The 20,412-nt window shown below is 41.3% G+C and overlaps 2 protein-coding genes across 3 annotated transcripts in view; one reads left to right on the forward strand and one right to left on the reverse strand.

Annotated features, from left to right (window-relative positions):
- The window catches only part of egflam (EGF like, fibronectin type III and laminin G domains), a 151,006-nt gene that overhangs the window by 84,790 nt on the left and 45,804 nt on the right, over window positions 1-20,412 (reverse strand). For both annotated transcript variants that reach the window (XM_062972471.1, XM_062972472.1), the window contains exon 2: window positions 2,991-3,100. In XM_062972471.1, the coding sequence (XP_062828541.1) occupies window positions 2,991-3,100 (110 nt within the window). The remainder of the gene's footprint in view (window positions 1-2,990; window positions 3,101-20,412) is intronic.
- LOC134296761 (uncharacterized) lies at window positions 14,261-19,898 on the forward strand. The gene is made up of 2 exons (XM_062972465.1): window positions 14,261-16,308; window positions 19,524-19,898. The coding sequence occupies exons 1-2, from the start codon at window positions 14,680-14,682 to the stop codon at window positions 19,629-19,631; spliced, it is 1,737 nt and encodes a 578-aa protein (XP_062828535.1). The 5' UTR covers window positions 14,261-14,679; the 3' UTR covers window positions 19,632-19,898.

Genomic DNA, 20,412 nt, shown 5'->3' on the forward strand with positions numbered 1-20,412 from the left:
ACCCCAACAAAACTACAAATCTCAAGGTTCTGTAGGATGAAGCAGTGGGAGTCAAACACTTATAACACTAGAATATAAATGCATCATAACTTAAAGTTATGAGAGAAGCCTCCCACAAGGATGGTAAAAACATCAAAACATCCGGGCGTCCCCTGGGCAACGTCCTTGCAGACGGCCAATTCTCTCACTCCAGAAGCAACCTCGGTTGCTCCTGACACGAAAAAAAAATAACTTAAAGTCATGCAAGAATCTGGTTGAATTTACAATGTATAATGCAGAAACACATATGGCTAGATTTCATCAAAATATATAGTGAAATATTAACTGGAACAGGGTAGGAACAGCAAATCTAAAAATAGTGAATTAACTTCATGTAATTGGTTCTTCTGAACTGCAACTTGCAGAACCATCTTGCCATACTGGCTAGAAATTCGAATTGCTGTTCAAAAATAACTTTTCTAAGTTCTGAATGTGAAATTCAACAACATAACCCTGAGTGTGTTGTGTTGATGTGCTAAAAAAAAAAGGAATTCTATCTAAATGTAAAGATCAAGAACAGCAAATCAAGAGGCCTTTGACATGATAAAAATTCCTCCGTAAATGTCTTGATCCTCATCCCTTGTCAGTTGAAATACATAGTAAGACAACATTCCCCTACCCCTTAGTCTGAATTAATTGTACTAGTTCTATGTCCTATCTGTTTGAAATTCAATACTACTTTAGCAGACATTGGAGAGTTTGGACAGCTGGACCACCAAAGACTCTGTGCATAAAGAGTAGTGGAGAAATCCAGACCTGCTGGGATTTTTCTCTTTAAAATAACACACTTGCCCTACAGCAGCTCACTTGCAAACCTACACGTCATCACACATGCCAGTGGTTCCCTTTTCAATGCTTACTGCAAGCATTCTGGTAGGACTTGATTTGATTTGGATGTATTGCACTTTGATGGAGTATTGAAGTGTGTATGTTGAGTGATGAAATGTTAGAGGAAATTTGCATGTGGTGGTTGGAATATATTTACACTGTCAAAATAATGCCCCTGGTGGCACAGTGCATTAAAGCGCTGAGCTGCTGAACTTGCGGACCAAAAGGTGCCAGGTTCAAATCGCGGGAGCGGAATGAGCGCCTGCTGTTAGCCCCAGCTCCTGCGAACCTAGTAGTTCAAAAACATGCAAATGTGAGTAGATCAATAGGTACCGCTCCGGCAGGAAGGTAACAGCGCTCCATGCAGTCATGCCGGCCACATGACCTGGAGGTGTCTATGGACAACGCCGGCTCTTCGGCTTAGAAATGGAGATGAGCACCAACCCCCCAGAGTCGGTCATGACTGGACTTAACGTCAGGGGAAAACCTTTACCTTTTTACCTTAAATAATGCAGCTTAACATCACTTTAACTGTCGTGGTTTAATGCTATGAAATCCTAAGAGTTACAGTTTGGTGAGGCACTAGGAGTCTTGGATAGAGAAGGCTGAATTATATTGTAAAACTACAACTCCCATGATTCCCTCATATTGAAACATGACAGCTAAATCAGTGTCAAATTTAACAGTGTAAATCCATGCTTGTTGAATGCCAGTATTTGAAGGCCTTTTTACACTGACACTATAATGCAGTGGAAAGTCGACTCAAGGCTGCGGTGGCCACAAAACACATCGGCAATACACACTGTAATGCACATGAAGGGTGATACAGCGCTTTAAAAAAAAGTTCCAGGAAAGTGTGAGTTCAGTCAAAAAATGTGCTCCTGCAGATCTCTTGTGCATCTCAGATCCAAAATGTGGAGCAAATTATAGATACCCACCCTTGCTGAAGTGCAGTAAAAGATCCCAAATGGGGTGGCCAAAAACACCCCAAGGGCAGGGCTGAGCAGCAGGGAGGTAATTGGCCCCTGGGAGGGATAATTGATTATCTCCATTCCAGCCTGTCACCTTTCCATTTTTCCTCACCTCCCTATGCTTCTGGTGCATGGCTCATCTTTTCAAGAATTGGAGGGGGTTGGGGTCAGGGATTGGGGAAAGCCCTGAATGTTTGTCACGAACACTGGAAAGCCTTACATTTTATGGCTAACTGTAAAGATTCACACATTTGTCCACAGTAATGAGCCTGTCTAAGAGGAATTCTCAAGAGTAAATCCTCACAGATCCATTCAGACAAGACTGGATGATTATCAGGAAAACCAATCTAAAAACTGGATTTACAGCATGTTCTGTATGAGGCTACAACACCCTCAGAAAAACTAATTTCACAACTTGAGAGTGTTCTTGCACCCAGCATTCTTCGCAGAGAAACATTTCACTGCTATGGCCAGGAACACCTTTTCTCAATTTTGGCTGGTATGCCAACTTATTCTTCTTTGGGGAACACATTTTGCCACAGTGATTCATGCCTCAAATTCTTCCTGATTTAAGTACTATACTATTATAATAGTCTAATCATGTGCTCTATATGGGGTAGATCTTGAAGAGTGTTCAGAGGCTAGCCTAAAATGGCCAAAGTCCTATCTGGTGAATATTTTACAGAGGACACATTATAGGTCTTGAATCATCTACACTGGCTTCCAGTGTGTTTCAAACCTTGGTTCGAGTTGTTGGGTTTGATCCCCAAAACTTTAACTAGACTAGGGACAGGATATCTGAAACAGAAGTGTAATTCTTCACAAATTTCATTTTTGAAAGAAGCAATGAATAATATCAGCAATTTTCCCCCACTGTTAGAAAATCTTCAACAGCTGGATTGCTTTAAAGACTACTCACAGTTCAAAACTAAATTTTCACCTTTTTGGCATACAGATATGCATCCTTTCTAAATGCTTTAGACTTCAGTTTATTCATTTAAAATTTAGCTGTTTCCTTTTTTAATTAGAACAATGGAAGGAGCATTTTAATTGTATTCATTACTGTTTCACCCAAGCAAGCTGATGGGGTATATCCTGAACATAAAGAAAGACTTTTCTGTGTGTTTCTTGCCCAAATAAAAATGTACTTACAGTATAGCCAGTAATACTGCTTGTGTGCTGCCGAGGCATTCTCCATTGTATACTGAATGCTGTGCAGTTAAGTGAGTCCAGTGTTATATCCAGGGGAGGACCCAGTCTATCTGTCTCAAAAAAATAAATACAGAAGAAGTTGTGTAGAAGAAAATTATCCTCACTATAGTCAGATAAAATCAGATACACAGGTTTACCTGTGATAAAGAGTGGAATAGAACAGTTTTCATAAACAAAGAAACAAACTTACCATTGTACTTCACATCAACAACTATGATAAACACACACATATATACACATACATACATACTATAATTAGATGAGAAGCTTCCTAGCATTTAAAATTTGTAGGGTTTAAGGTTAATCACCAGATTGATACATGTTATGTTTATTAACATTACCATGGAAGCTTTTATCATTTTATCACAAGGCACCTTTGTTTTGGAAGTGAATATATCTCCTTAGTTAATTGCTAGTTATCCTTGGCACCACCATCAAAGAAGTAATGAATATGAACAAGATTGTGTAATGTGAAGTCAACTAGTGGTGAATCAATGGAGCTTGTCCTCCATTTTCAGTGTAGAAGGAAGCCAAGAGCTATTCATATCACTTGTTCAAGAGAGTCTTCCATCTACTTACACATTAATTTAGTTCATCCTTGTAAAATTCACAAAAATTGGGCATCCATGAAAAAATTTACTATTTTAACAACATGTTGAATTGAATGCTATTTCTTTCCTGATTTTATTTATTTCGTGTCAAAAGCATTGCACGACAAATACATTTCAAAATGATGGGGGGGGGGGGGAAGAAAATCACAAGCAACTAAATAGTTTTGGACCAAAAGCGGGCAACAGCAACCACATTGTCCGTAGCTTTAAACAACTCCTCCTCCGTACATGAGGTAGGGCATTGTGGGCAAGCATACATATGCGGAGTTGTTTGTTCTGCTCCACAGTCACACAAGGTGGAGGATTCCTCCAGGTAGTCTTTAGATCTGCCCACTCCGCTTCTCAGTCTGTTTAGGGACTTCCAAGTTGCCCATTCTTGGTTTGCCCCTGGAGGAAGACCCTCATGGGGGGCCATCCAGTTAGAATTGCCAGGTTTAACTGCCCAGAGAGACACCCTTGCTGCTGCTGGAGGAACATCAAGAGGAGTGGTGGTTCTTATGAAGCCCTTCCTTGATTTGAGTCTGGTGGGAGGAGGCTGATAGTCATGCAGTGGGTGGCTTTCACAATGTTCGACCTTTTTTCTCTCATCATTAGCAGCAACTTCCCATCGCACATCAGGAGAGGCAATGCCAGCTAACTTGTAGAGTTTATCAACAGGTGTAGGTTTAAGGCATCCTGTGATGATTTTGCATGTTTCATTCAGTGCTATGTCCACCTGCTTTGCATGGGCAGACTTGTGCCAAACAGGACAGGCGTACTCTGCAGTTGAGAAAGACAAGGCCAGGGCTGATGTTCTTATTACTTGTGGGTCTGCACCCCATGCGCTGCCAGTCAGTTTCCGCAGGATGTTATTGCGTGCAGCTGCTTTGTGCTTGGTGTTCATGCAGTGTTTCCTATATGTTAGTGTTCGATCTAAGGTGACACCAAGGTATTTAGGATGGAAACAGTGTTCGAGCTCTTGGCCTTCCCAAGTAACTTTCAGTTTCCTGTTGGCTTCACGGTTACATAGGTGGAAAGCACACACTTGTGTCTTGGAAGTGTTAGGCTTCAGGTGGTTCTCTTTGTAGTAGCTGGAGAGATCTTTCAAGGCATTAGTGAGTTGCTTTTCAACTGTTTCAAAATCTTTTGCTTGTGTTGTAAGGCCAAGGTCATCAGCATATATAAAGCTCTTTGTGAGTGGTGGTTGTGGCTGATCGTTCGTGAAGATATTAAATAAGGTTGGTGCAAGGACGCTGCCTTGGGATAAACCATTCTTTTGCCTCCTCCATCTGCTTTTCTGACCCTGAAACTCCACATAGAAGCTGCGGTTTTCTAGGAGGGTCTGGACAGTTTTTGTAAAGTCAAAAGCATTGGATGAATTTCTTTCCTGATAAAATCACTATACATAAAACCATATATGATTTTATTTTATCTTACCCACTTACAAGTTATATTGTTAAGTATATTGAGTAGTTAAGCTGAGTAAGTAGCTAAGTAATTAACTATGGGCACTTCCACACTTGACTAAATCACAGGAGGAACTGGGATATTAAATCCCAGTTGCTCCTGGGATTTAGTCCTTACCCCCAACCCAAACCCTGAGCTTTCCTGGGGTATGGCTAGATGCCCTCCCAGGTAACCAGAGAGATCCCCATGCATCATTTTTGCACCTCATAAGAACTCTCTGGAAGGGCCTACAGACCCTTCCGGTAGGCCAGCAGCCCCCTCGGGCAAATTTGGGGGGAATGGGGGGTGGGAAAGGAGGGGGTGCCATCCCGCTCCTTTGGTCTCTTTGAGCCTGAAGAAGATGGATCGCTCTGGGAACTGACCCCTGGGATTATGAAAGCAATCCCAGTAGTCAATCCTTACAGGCTCAGCACCTCAACAAATCCAGACCTTTCAGTAAGGTTTGGATCTGTTGAGGTGTCAAATTAATCAGGAGTAGACTGGGAAATCCCAGTCTGGATACCTCAGGTAAACCCATTAGCCATCACAGGCTTTAGGGCCTATGTAGAAGGGCCCTAAGTATGCTTAACAAAAGCTAGATCTACACTGCCATTTCAGAATGCAGATTAACTGCATTGAACCCAATTATATGGTAGTGTAGACTCATATAATCCAGTTCAATGCAGTTAATCTGAATTCTAAAACTGCATTTTATGGCAGTATATATCCAACCTAGGTAGCTGATACAGAATTCCAGTCAATGTCTATACTATTAAAGTAACTGCCAGAAATATAAGATAAAAACATAAAAGATCTGAAAGTTAATTTGTTAAGTAGGAAAGATTGTTTTAGCTCAGTACTGGAATAATTCTACTCTAAGATTAACTGCATTGAATTGGATTATATGGCAGTATAGATTCATCCTTAGAGGGTGTTTTAAAAATCTGGTTATTGCTCAAATGTAATATGAGTAATATGAAAAATTGTGGAATTCTATGAATATTTTTAAAAAGCGGGGGGGGGGGGGGGGGGATTTTTGATATACAGAACATGTACTTGAAAAGTAGGCTGGGACCAGGGTTATGTTTGTGGCAATAGTATCACAATTATGACTAAGTAGGAATCATGAATATGAAATAGTTACGGATGAGTAAAACTTGGTAACTTATACCTCTGATACAAGATTCTGATCCATTACTTCAAAACATTTTACATCAAAGCAGTGTTAAATGAGTATCAATAAGAAGTTTTAACATTCTGCATAAAGATAATCACAAGTGTGTCTGATTCCTAGTTTTCCACCATTGAAAGTTAGCTGTACAAGTCTCCATTCATGCAAAGATATTTGTGTCCTTACCACCTCCTAGGGAGGGATGTATCAGACTAAACCTATTAGCCAATCCAGCCGAATTGATTTCCCAAGGTAAAATGGATAACTCCAGTGTACCCTCATTTTAGCAAAAGAATTTATCTGTTTCTATGATAAATCTCATCTGTCACTTCAGCAATCTCGGAAGCCTTTATTCCATGGCTGTTGGAATTACCCTTGTGCCAAATTAGTACAGTCTTAGCTTCTAGTAAAATATTTTCAAGCATATACTCTATATACACATTGACCATTTTCATCAAAGCAACTCTGGCAATAAAAATGGTCGATCTGGCCTCAAGCTAATCCCAATTATTAGATAACTGTTTTCCAATACATAAAAAAGTCTTTGCCTGGTTCCTTGAACATGATTTATATTCACTGCAGGCTATAATAACAAGCATACTTTATTTGTATTATTTACAATTTTATATCTCTTTGAGCCCGAACTGAAATTACAAGTGATATTCTTTTTATAATGGTACCATTAATGGCTACATCTCTCACTAGAAGGTGAGGGAAAACTAAATTTATCTATTTAACTTTTTATAGCTGCTGAACTTTTTAAAAACAAAGCTTCAACATTTATTAATTTTAGGAAAAATATCAGCTAAAATGGTATGTGTTTCTCTGGTATGTACATTTCAAGGTATGTATTTTTATACCCCTATATTAGAAGAAATTGATACAACAGTGTATATATGAATTGCCAACATACAACAATGCACACATTTTGCATGTCATCCCCTCTCCTAATGTGTGCAGTTTTGTAGAATTTTCACCTAATGTGCACAGTATGATTGGAGTATTGCCTCCCAAAATTCAAAGCAGTGTAAAAATTGCAATTGTACATTAGTTGGGGATGTAGGAATAACTTCCCTTTATCTCAAGATTAAACTAATATAGAAGACCCTCCACTTTCACAGATGTTAAGGGGACAGGACCCCTGCAAAAGTGGAAAAAATACAAGTTTTTAAAAAACACATTTTTAACCTAAAACAGTGGTTCTTAACCCGTGGGTCCCCAAATGTTTTAGCCTTCAGTCAGAGCTGGTCCAACAATGAGGCGAATTAAGCGGTCGCTTGAGGCGCAAAATATATGGGGGCGCAGTCGAGACTGCTTTTTCTGTTGATTTGTTGTAAAACATGATGTTTTGGTACTTAATTTGTAAAATCTTAATGTAATTTGATGTTTAATAGGCTTTTCCTTAATCCCTCCTTATTATCCAACAGTTTTGCTTATCCAACACTTTTATTTTTCAGTGATTGGTTGGGGGGGGACGCCAAAATTCTGTCCGCCTACACTTGAGAAATACCTAGGGCCGGCTCTGCCTTCAGTTCCCAGAAATCCTAACAGCTGGTAAACTGGCTGGGATTTCTGGGAGTTGTAGGCCAAAACACCTGGGGACCCACAGGTTGAGAACCACTGACCTAAAAGAGTATCCATCTTCCAGACCTTGTCCACGAACTCATTCTGAAGCACCTAGAGATGCCTAGTAATCAACCCCATGAATAATCAAATCTGCAAAAGTTCAACCTGTAAATGTGAAGAGTTGGCTAAAAATCTCCCAAATCGAATCAGAGTGAAGATATTGTTGTTGCTACTATTTGATCCCATCACCAGACAGAGTTCAATAAGCGACAGAGAAAACACATCCCCTCCAGCATTTCAGATATGAAAATCAGGACACATCTGAACAAACAGTCTTAAATTGTGGTCAAGATAGTAAAGGTTAATAATAAAGGAGAGCAGACAAGAAAATGAAACAGTTTCCTTTTGCCTGAGACTAATGGGATGATAATGACTATTCTCTCCATCTTGCTGAGTTAATTCAGTACAAACAACATTTGTACTTTGAATTCAATTTGCAGCAACTGAAATACATTGAGGACAAATGGGAGGAAAAGAGAAAAACTGGAACACTTTAAAAGATGCTGAAAAAGTGGGATTAGAAGATTCTTAATCAGAACTATCCTTGCCAAATTGGGACAGCTGGGGGGTACGGAAAAATTTGGAGGATGAAATATGCAATCAAGTGAATTAACTCGTTTATCTTTGTAATAATAGCATATTCCTAGAAATTACTTTTCGTAAGCACCAAATTAGGCACAGAAAGCTACCTTTGATTATTGTTCAGTTTAACTCAGTTCCAGCAAATCAGGGTCTCTAATGCATTAAATGAGATTTTTTCCTAACCCTATTTCAAAATGCCTGGCACTAAAACATTAACCTTTTTTGCCTGCAAAGCATGTACTTACCTATGAGTTATGGATATTCCCCAAATCTTTTAAAAAATGGTTTTCTTTAACCTTTCAAAAGACAGCCTAAATTCATGTAGGAATATTACAGGTAATACCATGCTCAACAAAAGTTGGTGACTTTGTAATCTCCAACAACTTTGCACTGGAAAAGCCATTCTATGTAGAATAGTTACATAAAGTCTGCCAAAAAGAGGGGGAAAGTGACACCAAAAAGGAAGACAAAATAAAGACTCAAATTTGCATAACATTTAGCTTGTTAATTAATCTTCAGAGATGGAAATTTGAAAATAATTAGTATAATTGATATAGGAATACATTACATCTCAGCATAGGGGGGAAGAATGTCACCAGATGCTTGTTTCTAGTGCTGTCAACAGGCAACTTCAAGGCTCCTGTTCTTCCTTTTTGTGTTCCACTATGTTTAAAATAGACTCAATAGTCCTTCAAATTGAGAAACATCTGAGGTCTTTCTAATGCTAACTTCATTTCCCCCAGCTGAACATATTTGTTGGGGATGATGGGAGTTGTTAACCAAAACATTGGAAGGCACCTGTTTGGGGAAGAACCAATGCCTTCAAATAGGCAACTGTTATTTGATAACTTTTCAATTGAGGGCCACTTGATGTAAAGAAGGACACAGGCCACACAATTGCATCCAGCATCAAAATTCAGAAAACTGGCTTTGATAGACCAAGTCATAAAAACAAGGTCTTGTTTGCCCTGGAGATGTGTTGACAATTTTATTAAAAACCAGTGTTTAGTTGAAGTTACACCAACAAACAGTCATATGTCAACACATTGCTAAATGTCATGAGTTGTTAAATTTGAATGTTCTAACACCACATAACTGCACAGCTTCTCTGATATAATCTTGATTGTTTTGTCTTCTGGACCTTTGCTGGAAGAGATGGACTTTGGCACTTGTTCTCTCAGTTTGGTTTGGTTTGTATTTCCTTCTTGTATATTTAAGAACTGCTCTTCCCATTATCATTACAATTATGAGAAAAATATAATATATTATCAGAAGGAGAGGAAAGGTTTTAGTAATTTTGCACAAGTTGTGGAATGTTCAAAGATAACAGCAAAGAGATTGCTGTGGAGATTGGGAATTGGGAAAGCAGCTGGATAAATGCCAAATGCTATTATTACTATTATTGGTGGTGGTCGTCGTGTTATTCCAAAAATGTACATATTTAAAATATAATTAAACTAGCAAAAGAACTGAATACATACTCTTAAAAAGCAACAAATGTAAACAATGGAGCACATTGTTAAAAGCTCGATCCTCACCCATGGGGAAAAATAATCTCTTGAATTTGACTTCTTATGTTCAAGAGTAGCTACCAAAAAGGCATTGCCTTTGTGCTCACTTGATGGACCTATCAGGGCAGAGGGATGGAAACAAGAGACCCCCTTGGAGTAAAGGAAAGGCCCATATTGAATAACAGTTCCTCATGTAAGATGGAGTCATATAGACCTTTATAGATCATAACCAACACATAGCTAATTCAAGATGCTTGGGACAATAATATTTAAATAAATTAAAGAGGCAAGCCTGATGAAATGTGAAATGCTGGGTGCATAGTGCACAACATGGATTATAGTACTACAAGATCATGAGAACAAAAATAATCTGGATATGTAAGACAGAGAAATAGTTGCATCTGCACTTTGTTTGAATGCCCAGCAAACAAAAGATCATAAACAAAATTCCTTGCTAACTTTGAGATGTCTTCTGATTTCTTTTCATTCAATGCAAATAACAAAAGAAGGATTGAATCCTACACAATGTCACGCCCAAGGCTACGGAGCACCAAGAACCAAACACAGAGGCCAATAACTATCTAATATCTTTATTAAGGAAATATATAAGAATAATAAAAATAAGCAGAAAATGTAGTCCAGAAGCAGACCTATCAAATCAGGTCAAATATAGTCCAGAAATGGTTTGTCCAATAAATGATATTAGAGTTCAAAGTTAAATCCCAAACCGAAACACACACTATTGCCAAGCAATAGTGTGGGGAAACGTCCAGGGTCTTTCAAGGTCCAAGGTAAAAATCCACAACAAGGTACGAGGGCAAGACTTGATTCTTGGAGCAAGGTCCGTGGCTAGAAGCAAAGCGAGGCAATTCTTGAATACTTGGAAAGACAAGACAGTTCTTGAATACTTGGATTGGCAAGGCAAGGAAGCTGGGGTTGCGGACTTGCGAAGTCCACACTAGACTGGAACACCAAATCACTCCTGAAGCTGCTCTGTTGACTCCGCACGGATCCAACCGTGCCAGGCACCTATATCTGGGTCTCGTTTTCCCGCCAAACAGGTGTCCAGCGTTCTCTTTCCCTAGAGAACGGAAAACGAAACCCAGTTTTCTCCAGATGTGAGACTCCCTAGATTTTCCCAAGGGAAGCATGGCTAATCAGTGTCTTGTTTAGCTGCGATTCTCAGACTCCTGCGAATCTGCTCCCTTTCTCTCCTTTCCGCAGTATAGGACTGTCTCCTGGCAAAAGGAGGCGAGGATTGCTCAAGGTCTTTTTTAATTGCTTCTTGGGCAAAAACATCAACATCGGGCATCTGAAAGGATTCCGGCTGTTGTTGATCCGGAGAAAACCCCATGTTTTCATCCTCATCTGCCACAGGGACACTAGGAGCGGGACTATAAGGCCCATGAGTCATCACACACAAGCAGTCCCCGAATTATAAACATCCGATTTACAAATGAATCACAATTAAGAATGCAGGTGAGACAACCGCAAGTGAGAGAAATCTACCCTTAGGAAGGGAAATTCACTCCAAAAAAGTTATTTTGGGAGAAAGGTGTCTCCACTGAAGCTTTCGCACCAATCCTTGTTTCCACAACAGACCAATTTTTTTCACAATCCAATTTTGCACAGACAGCAAAACAACATCATAGATGTGTTATCACTTCCCTATGCTATCCAAAGATAGATAGATGGGTAGATTTAGCTGAAGTTACACTTTTAAAATGTACCTGTTACAGTGTGTTGTCGAAGGCTTTCATGGCCGGGATCACAGGGTTGTTGTATGTTTTCTGGGCTGTATGGCCATTACCTCTCAACCTCTGAGGATGCCTGCCATAGATGTGGGCGAAACATCAGGAGAGAATACTTCTGGAACATGGCCATACAGCCCGGAAAACCTACAACAACCCTACCTTTTACAACTCACAAATAAATTCAGTTTAAGGACAAACCCACAGAATCTTGTTTGTAACTTGGGGACTGCCTGTACTTAAATACTTGGAAATAAACCGAAGTGAAATCACTGGAAATGAGCTTAAGGTAAATGCTTATAAGGTTGTTCTGTTAGTGAACATAATCTGAAGCTGTGTGAGGTTTCCTTTTGATCTACCCCATATTCATTCCTCTGATTAAAAGACAATGTTGGAAACAATCAAGTGAAAGGTTATTCTGTCTTTTAAAAAGTTGAAAGCAGTCAAACAGATCACAGAAGTAAAAAACATATTCAATAAAATCCTTTGAGAAAGTACTAATAGCAATTTTCCTGAGGAAAGAACTTAATACACAGAAGGACACTCGCTAACTTTTTTTCCTAGAAGCCTAATGATACTGCTGACCTTCTCAGTTGCAGTGGAAGTAGAAAACTGCAAAAAGAGGACTTCTCAACCAATTCTAACAAAAATGCCAGGTGAGATGCAGTTATCTTAAAGGTCACTTCAGACAACGAGAGACAAGACTCCATCTCGTTTGCTCTTGTCATTTCTACAAACATTTGATTTGGAGCTAAACACAAAATTTAACACCATACAAATACTTGCCAGTATCGATCAACAACAAAATGTTGAAAGGTGAGGAAAAAACAAGTAGACAGATGACATTTGAAATTTCTAAATAATTTATTTTACTGTATTCTGCTATGGAGGAACTTCAGAAAGAGGCAATTGTGATGAAAAGGCAAATGAAATATCTGGGCCTGATTCAGATTCCAATTAAGATGTCATTATTCCTCACTAATTTTTTTTAAAGAAAATCATAAATAATGATCTTATGAGGAAGTTTTCAGAAACCACACAGGTTTTAATGCCTACTTGCAGTTCAAGTAGACATCTGTGCAAAACACACATGTGATTGTTTGGAACCAAAGCCACCCTTTTCTGCAAATTTTATTTTCTGTGAAAAGTAATCTTCTGCAAAATTTTCACAGATAAGTTCTGACTTGTGGAGATTATAATAAGTCCAGAATTCTTTTTTGTCAAGGTTTCTTAACACTCAAAAACATGTTTTGAACATTTAAAAATATTGTTTCATATTCATTTCATACTAGTTCCCACAAAAAAAAACTCAGCCAAAAATTTTACTAAACACAACCTCAAACCTTCTGAGTTCCAAAGTATTTTGTATCTATATTAGTACAGAATGGAAATAAAAAGTATTCTAATTAAGAGCTCAATGCTGAGCTGGAAGGATGAGTCAGAAAATCAGAAGACTTGTTGGATAAGGAAGGAGTCCAGAGAAAGACCCCAAATGGGAATGGCAAGTGGGTGAATAAATAAAATTTGGACCTGATGGATTTTTCCTATACCTCCAGAGTAGCCCTATACAAGTCAAACTCACACTCACAAAATTGATATCCTACAAGATGAAGTCCTACCTAACTAAAAAAAAAAAATCAAGACTTTGTCAGCTGCTGGTCATTAATGAAAGAAAAGAGAAAAATTTCTCTAAGAAAAGTAATTTAGAGCACAGGCACAGCCGCAGGGCATGCCCCTCCACCACCACCACCCATCTTTGACTCATGAACATCAAAAATACCAAAACAGAAAGAAAATCTCTCTTGCAGATCTTAAGATAGATTGTACAGGAGAAGGCAGTTGTTCACATAGTTCTGTAACAATTAGATCAAATAGGATGACCCCTTGTCCAACTTAAATGAATAGCACTAATCGATGAAACAAAAAGGTAGATGTGCAAGTAGAAGCCCTAGCACAGTGGTTCTCAACCTTGGTTCCCCAGATGTTTTGGTCTTCAACTCCCAGAAATCCTAACAGCTGGTAAACTGGCTGGGAGTTGTAGGCCAAAGCACCTGAGGACCCACAGGTTGAGAACCGCTGCCCTAGGACAAATAAGAACAGGGTCTCCTGATATCATGCTTACATCACCTTCCAAAATTAGAGCAATAGCAGAAGAAATAGTCATGTAACTCAAAGTAGTAGTTTAATTTTTAATTGTGCAGATATCTGCATGTGTACATTGGATGTTTCTCAGAGATTCATTATATTTGGATCCCTACAGTATGCACACTTGGTTTTGCGTTTAGAACTACCTATGATATTTCAGACAGTGTTACAGTAGGCTCAACAAGGGAGAGGAGTATTGCAATCACAAAAAAGAAGGAACTACATTAAAATTTCCTTATCTATGGATTCAATAGCCACAGTTTCACTTACTTTTCCACCCCCAGAAGTGTTTATGGGCCTTTCTAGATCCTCACTGTTATCTACAGTTTCAGATATCCTAAAAGTGGGGGAGCTGTCTTGCATCATATTCCCCAAAAGTACAACTGTTATGTGTCATGGAGCCAGATCCCAGGGCTGAATTTCCAAGCCCTGAATCTGACTTCATAACATAAACAATCCTGCAAGCACCTGGCGGGAGAAGATAAAATGTGCCTGGGAACTCAGGGTTGAAAGTATAAACAATTATAATTGATATAGTGTGTGGGAATGGTAGTAATGTGATCCAGGGGGTGGGATTTGATGATGATATTTGCGTGTGGTATTACGTTGCATCAGAAGTGATAAAATTAGATGTATGTAAACATTAGGTCATTCTCGACTTTTCCAAAGTCATGTATTCTTCAATAAAGATTGGATTTGAGAGCAGCTATCTTTGATCTGCGTTCAGACTGGTCCTTTGAAGTGAGCCTGACATTTAAGTCGAGAATCCAGTTCTCACCCTCCTGCGGAATTCGCAGTGAAGTGATAATGAGTGAAGAAGGAGATCAAAGCCCAAATGGGGCAGGGAGGCCTTTGCAAGGGGCCCGGCCGAAGAGAGAAGAGACGCTGCAAGCCATAGCTTCCTCTACGGGGTACCCCAGGCCGAACGGCGTGACCCAGAGGATTCCCAGGGGAGGAAGAGGCGTCTCTGCGGCTGCAGAAACCAGTTGGGGATCTGGAGGAAGTATGCCGGAGACCGTGGCCCTGCGGTTATCCATCCTGGAAACTAATTTATCCAGGCTGTCGGAAACCGTGGGGAGGTTGGTGCCACTATTGGAAGAGAATCTCCAAAAGGAGCCCATCCGATATGGCGCCGAGAGAGAGCCAAGTAAAGAAGGAGATTGGAGCCAGAGGGGCCAGCGAGCGTCAACGCAGAGTCCCGTGGCGGCAAGGGACGAGGGAGATGAGGAATACTGGCAGGAGCTGGAGGTCCGAGACAGAATGGCGCGCGAAGTGGAGCGCCAGCGAGCTCTGGGAACTCTGAGGCCGCCATCCCCAACAGAGCTCCCAACCCCCCGAATGGGCGTCGGGGTGGAAAGGCCACTGGGGCCAGGGATCGGGTCCAGTGGATTTGCAGACGAAGACGGAGAGGAGCGGGGGATCCAGGAAGAGGAGGAGGATGTGCCGTACGACGAGGAAAGGCGAGATGAGGGGGCTACAGCGAGGCCAGTATGCGGATGGGCGGAAGGGCCGACAGCGGCGGCAGACTTTCGGGAGCCGCGCAGAATGACCACCGGAGTGGGGCGCGGCGTGTTCCAAGGAGCCGCCCGAGGAAACCTGATGCAACCCTTCCCCATGCCTCCCAGACAGCATCAACGGGCCGCAGAATGGATGCCAAGAAGGGAAGATCTCAAACTAGAATACGGAGGGGAATCAGATGAACTGAACTTTTTTCTAATTAGCATCAGAGGATACATGGAAGACAATGCACACACATTCCCCTCCGAAGCAAGCAGGGTTCGAGCCATCGGCAACACACTAAAGCGAGGAGCAGCCAGCTGGTATGTGCAACTGCATGCCAGACGCGACCCATGCCTGAGGTCAGTGCCCCGCTTCCTCGCCGCACTGGAAAACCGGTTCAGAGACCGGCTAGAGCAATTGAGGGCTCGAGACCAGCTGAAAGGAATAAAGCAGAGGGACAAAACAGTGCCCGAGTACGCAGAGGAATTCCTCCACCTCGCGGAAAGGGTACCAGAGTGGTCTGAAGTGACCAAAGTGGAGTTATTTAAAGAGGGACTACGCCCCGAGATTTTCAGCTGGGCAGCGCACAGAGATGACCCCGAAACGCTCCAGGGATGGATTCAACTAGCGGGGCGCGTCGAATCCACCCTGGCCCAAGTAAAGCGCTTCAGGAGCAGCAGCGGCCAGCAAAGACCAGTGGCGAGAGGTCGAGGAGAAACGAGGAAGCAGGAAAGACCCGGAGGGAGGCCGGGGATTCCCTCCAGAGGAGACGACAACAAACCTAAACCGGGATGCTTTGTATGTGGGAAGACGGGCCATCGGGCAGCGGAATGCTGGGCCCGGAAGGGGGAGCCGCCAAAACCCCCAAAGCCCAAGCCAGCAACCGGGAGGCGCGCGGAAGAGGAGGTGCAGGCCCCAGAATCTTCAGAAAAATTGGTGAGTCGGGACAAACGCATGATAGTAGTGCCAATCTGCCTCTCGGGGCTAGAAAATCGGGCCACCTGCAAGGCATTTGTGGATTGTGGTTGTTCTAGAAATATTATAACTCCGGAATTAGCAGGAGCGCTGAAATGTCAGCAGATGGCGCTTGACTCCCCAATTGCATTTTCGCAGCTAGATGGATCAGTCGCTGCTGGGGAAGTATCAACAAAGGAAATAAGGGGGGTCCCATGTAAAATAGGCAAATGGGAAGGAAGAATATCCTTTGTGATAGCCCCTATTGCCACATACCACGTAATATTAGGGATACCATGGCTCGAACAGGCAAATCCTGAAGTAGATTGGAGAGGAAAGAGCCTAGCATTCAAAGAACAGCAGACGCAATGGGAGATAAGCAAAATTGCAGAAGAGGAGGACGAGGAAGATGAAGCAGGTGAAATAGACCCACAGCTATTGCCACCTGAATACAGAGACTTTGTGGATGTTTTCAATCAGAAAGAGGCCAGTAAATTGCCTCCCAAAAGGAATATAGAAGTAGAAATTGAAATAACCCCAGGAGCAAGCCTACCAAAACCAAAAGTATATCCCATGTCTGTGCAGGAGAAGGAGGAATTGAGGAAATATATTGATAAAAACCTGGCGCGAGGCTTCATTAAGCCATCCAATTCTCCTCTCGGGGCCCCAGTGTTATTTAGGAGAAAGAAAGACAACTCCCTACGATTGTGCATTGATTATCGAAATTTAAACGCAATTACTAAGGACAATAAATACCCTATGCCCTTAGTAAAGGATTTAATTACCGTATTGAAGAAAGGGAGCATATTTACTAAACTGGATTTAATTGAAGCGTATCATAAATTAAGAATCAAACCGGAGGATACTTGGAAAACTGCATTTTCCTGCGCATTCGGCCATTTTGAATATAAAATTTTGCCTTTCGGTTTAAAAAATGGAGGCAGTTGCTTTATGCAGCTTATAAATGAAATACTACACCCATTGTTGTACAGAGGGGTATTCATATTCCTTGATGATATCTTGATTGTGAATGAAGATAAGGAAAAGCACGTAAAATTGGTCCGGGAAGTTTTGCAGAGACTAAGGGAAGCAAAGCTGTACGCAAAACTGTCCAAATGTGAATTTAATAAAACTCAAATTGACTTTCTGGGGTATCGGATATCTCCAGAAGGGTTAGCTATGGATCCAGCTAAAGTATCAGATGTGAAAGAATGGGGAGTGCCTCAAACAAGGAGGCAATTGCAATCATTTCTGGGGTTTGCAAATTTTTACAGACCCTTCATAAAAGGCTTCGCGCAAATAACCGCACCCCTTACTGAACTTTTAAAAACAAAAGGGAAAGGGGAGACAGCAAAAGTGAAAGCCCCTGGCGCCAAACTGAGTTGGACGCCAGAATGCCAAAAGGCATTCGAAACCCTAAAAGAATGCTTCACAGAAGGACCCATCCTAAAACACCCCGATATCAGGAGCCCTTTCATAATCCATTGCGATGCCTCAGACTGTGCGTACGGGGCAGTACTATTGCAAAAAGATCAAAATGGGAACTTAAAACCCTGTGGATATTTGTCCCGGAAGTTCAGCGAAACTGAAAAAGGTTGGCCAATATGGGAAAAAGAGGCATTAGCCATATTAAAAGCCTTAGAATGCTGGCGACACTTCCTCGAAGGAAGCGGAATCCCATTTGAAATTTGGTCTGACCATAAGAACCTCCAGTATTTAAAATCTCCTAGAAAATTATCTCCCAAACAAATTAGATGGGCGCAATACTTCAGCAGATTCGATTTCCAATTAAAGTTTTTTCAAGGGAAGCAGAATGTCTTGGCAGATGCTCTTTCACGCATGCCTCAACACGAAGGCACAACCACAGCAAAAGAGGGGACAATATTCTCTGACAAACAATGGGGCTTAGCTGTCAGGACAAGAGCACAAACCCAAAAGGAGAACACGGCTTTTGTTGAACTCGGCGGGGAAGATAATTGGGGAAATGAACTGAAACAGTCTTATGAAGGAGATCAATGGATCGCATCCAACGCAAAAAAGGGGGAGCAGAAGGGGGGATTTTGGTTTGTAAACAAGAAACTGTATATCCCAGAAATATTAAGGATTAAGATTTTGCATCGTTTTCACAACAACCAGAGCGCTGGTCATACAGGAATTACAAAAACAACAAAGGCAATAGCGAAACATTGTTGGTGGCCAGGAATGAGGAAGGACATAAAGGATCATGTTGTTCAATGTGATGATTGTGCCAGAAATAAATCGAGAGGAGGGAAGCCTATGGGATTATTACAAACGGTAGCGGAACCTACCAGACCTTGGGAATGTGTAGCTATGGACTTTGTGGGGGAACTGCCGGTTAGCAAAGGACATCGTTATATTTGGACAGTATTAGACCTGTTTTCTAAACAGGCCCACTTTATAGCGCTGACGAAACTACCATCGGCCGAGAAACTAGCTGAACTGTACATAAATCATATTTACAAACTGCATGGATGTCCCAGTAGAGTGGTCAGTGACAGAGGAGTACAATTCACAGCAAAATTTTGGGAAAAATTCTTGGAAATGCTAGGAGCAGAAAGGAGTCTAAGTTCTGCTTTTCACCCCATGACAAACGGGGCGGTAGAACGTACTCAGCAGACGCTTGGGCAGTTCCTTCGAATGTACTCTAACATGAGACAAAATGACTGGTCTAGGTGGTTGGCTTTTGCGGAACTAGCTTTTAATTCGACTATACATTCAGCAACAAATAAAACCCCCTTTGAAGTAGTTTACGGATATGAAATACAGCCTTTACCCCAGTTGCCAAGATGGACAGAAAATGAAGAAACAGAGGCAGGGAAATGGAAAACGCAAATGCTAGAATGCTGGAGTCAAGTGACTGCATCCTTAAAGGAAGCACACAAAAAGTATAAAGCGTTCGCAGACAGAAAGAGGGTGGAAGGCGATAAATTAGATAAAGGAGATCTAGTGTGGTTAAGTACCCAAAACATCAAATTGGGGCTACCTTCAAGAAAACTGAGCCCCAAATATATTGGACCATTCAGAATACAGGGTGTTATCAATGAAGTAACTTTCCAGTTGGCATTGCCAAAAAGTTTAGGGAAAATACACCCAGTATTCCATCGCAGCTTACTGAAAAAGTATATGGGGACTTTGGACAAAATGGACACATAGAGTTATTGTTTGATTTGTTTCAGAACTATGATGAAAGAAGAACCGAAGAGGAGGACGAAGAAAACGAGGGCGCCATGTCATGGAGCCAGATCCCAGGGCTGAATTTCCAAGCCCTGAATCTGACTTCATAACATAAACAATCCTGCAAGCACCTGGCGGGAGAAGATAAAATGTGCCTGGGAACTCAGGGTTGAAAGTATAAACAATTATAATTGATATAGTGTGTGGGAATGGTAGTAATGTGATCCAGGGGGTGGGATTTGATGATGATATTTGCGTGTGGTATTACGTTGCATCAGAAGTGATAAAATTAGATGTATGTAAACATTAGGTCATTCTCGACTTTTCCAAAGTCATGTATTCTTCAATAAAGATTGGATTTGAGAGCAGCTATCTTTGATCTGCGTTCAGACTGGTCCTTTGAAGTGAGCCTGACAGTTATGCTGGACCACTCCAACAACTATCATGTCAGACTACACAGAGAAGCCATTGAAATCCACAAGCATGTGGATAACTTCAACAGAAAGGAAGAAACCATGAAAATGAACAAAATCTGGCTACCAGTATTAAAAAACTCTAAAATCAAAACAGTAGATGGGAACCAACACTCTGAGGGCAGAGGGCAGCTAATGACTGAACAAAGGATGCCCCCAGGCAAGAGACAAAACCTTTCCAGTGCTAATTAGGGTGATTAACTGAAACATTAATGCTGGCTTCCCAGTGACAAAGGACTCTTGTCACAACCTGGACTCTCCACAGATATATATTCTTTCCTTTCCTTACCTACTTTATCCATACCTCACAACCTCTGAGGATGCCTGCCATAGATGTGGGCGAAACGTCAGGAGAGAATACTTCTGGAACATGACCACACAGCCCGAAAGACATACAACAACCCTGTGATCCCGGCCA

The sequence above is a fragment of the Anolis carolinensis genome, chromosome 2 (assembly GCF_035594765.1).
Source record: "Anolis carolinensis isolate JA03-04 chromosome 2, rAnoCar3.1.pri, whole genome shotgun sequence".
Lineage (NCBI taxonomy): Eukaryota > Metazoa > Chordata > Lepidosauria > Squamata > Dactyloidae > Anolis > Anolis carolinensis.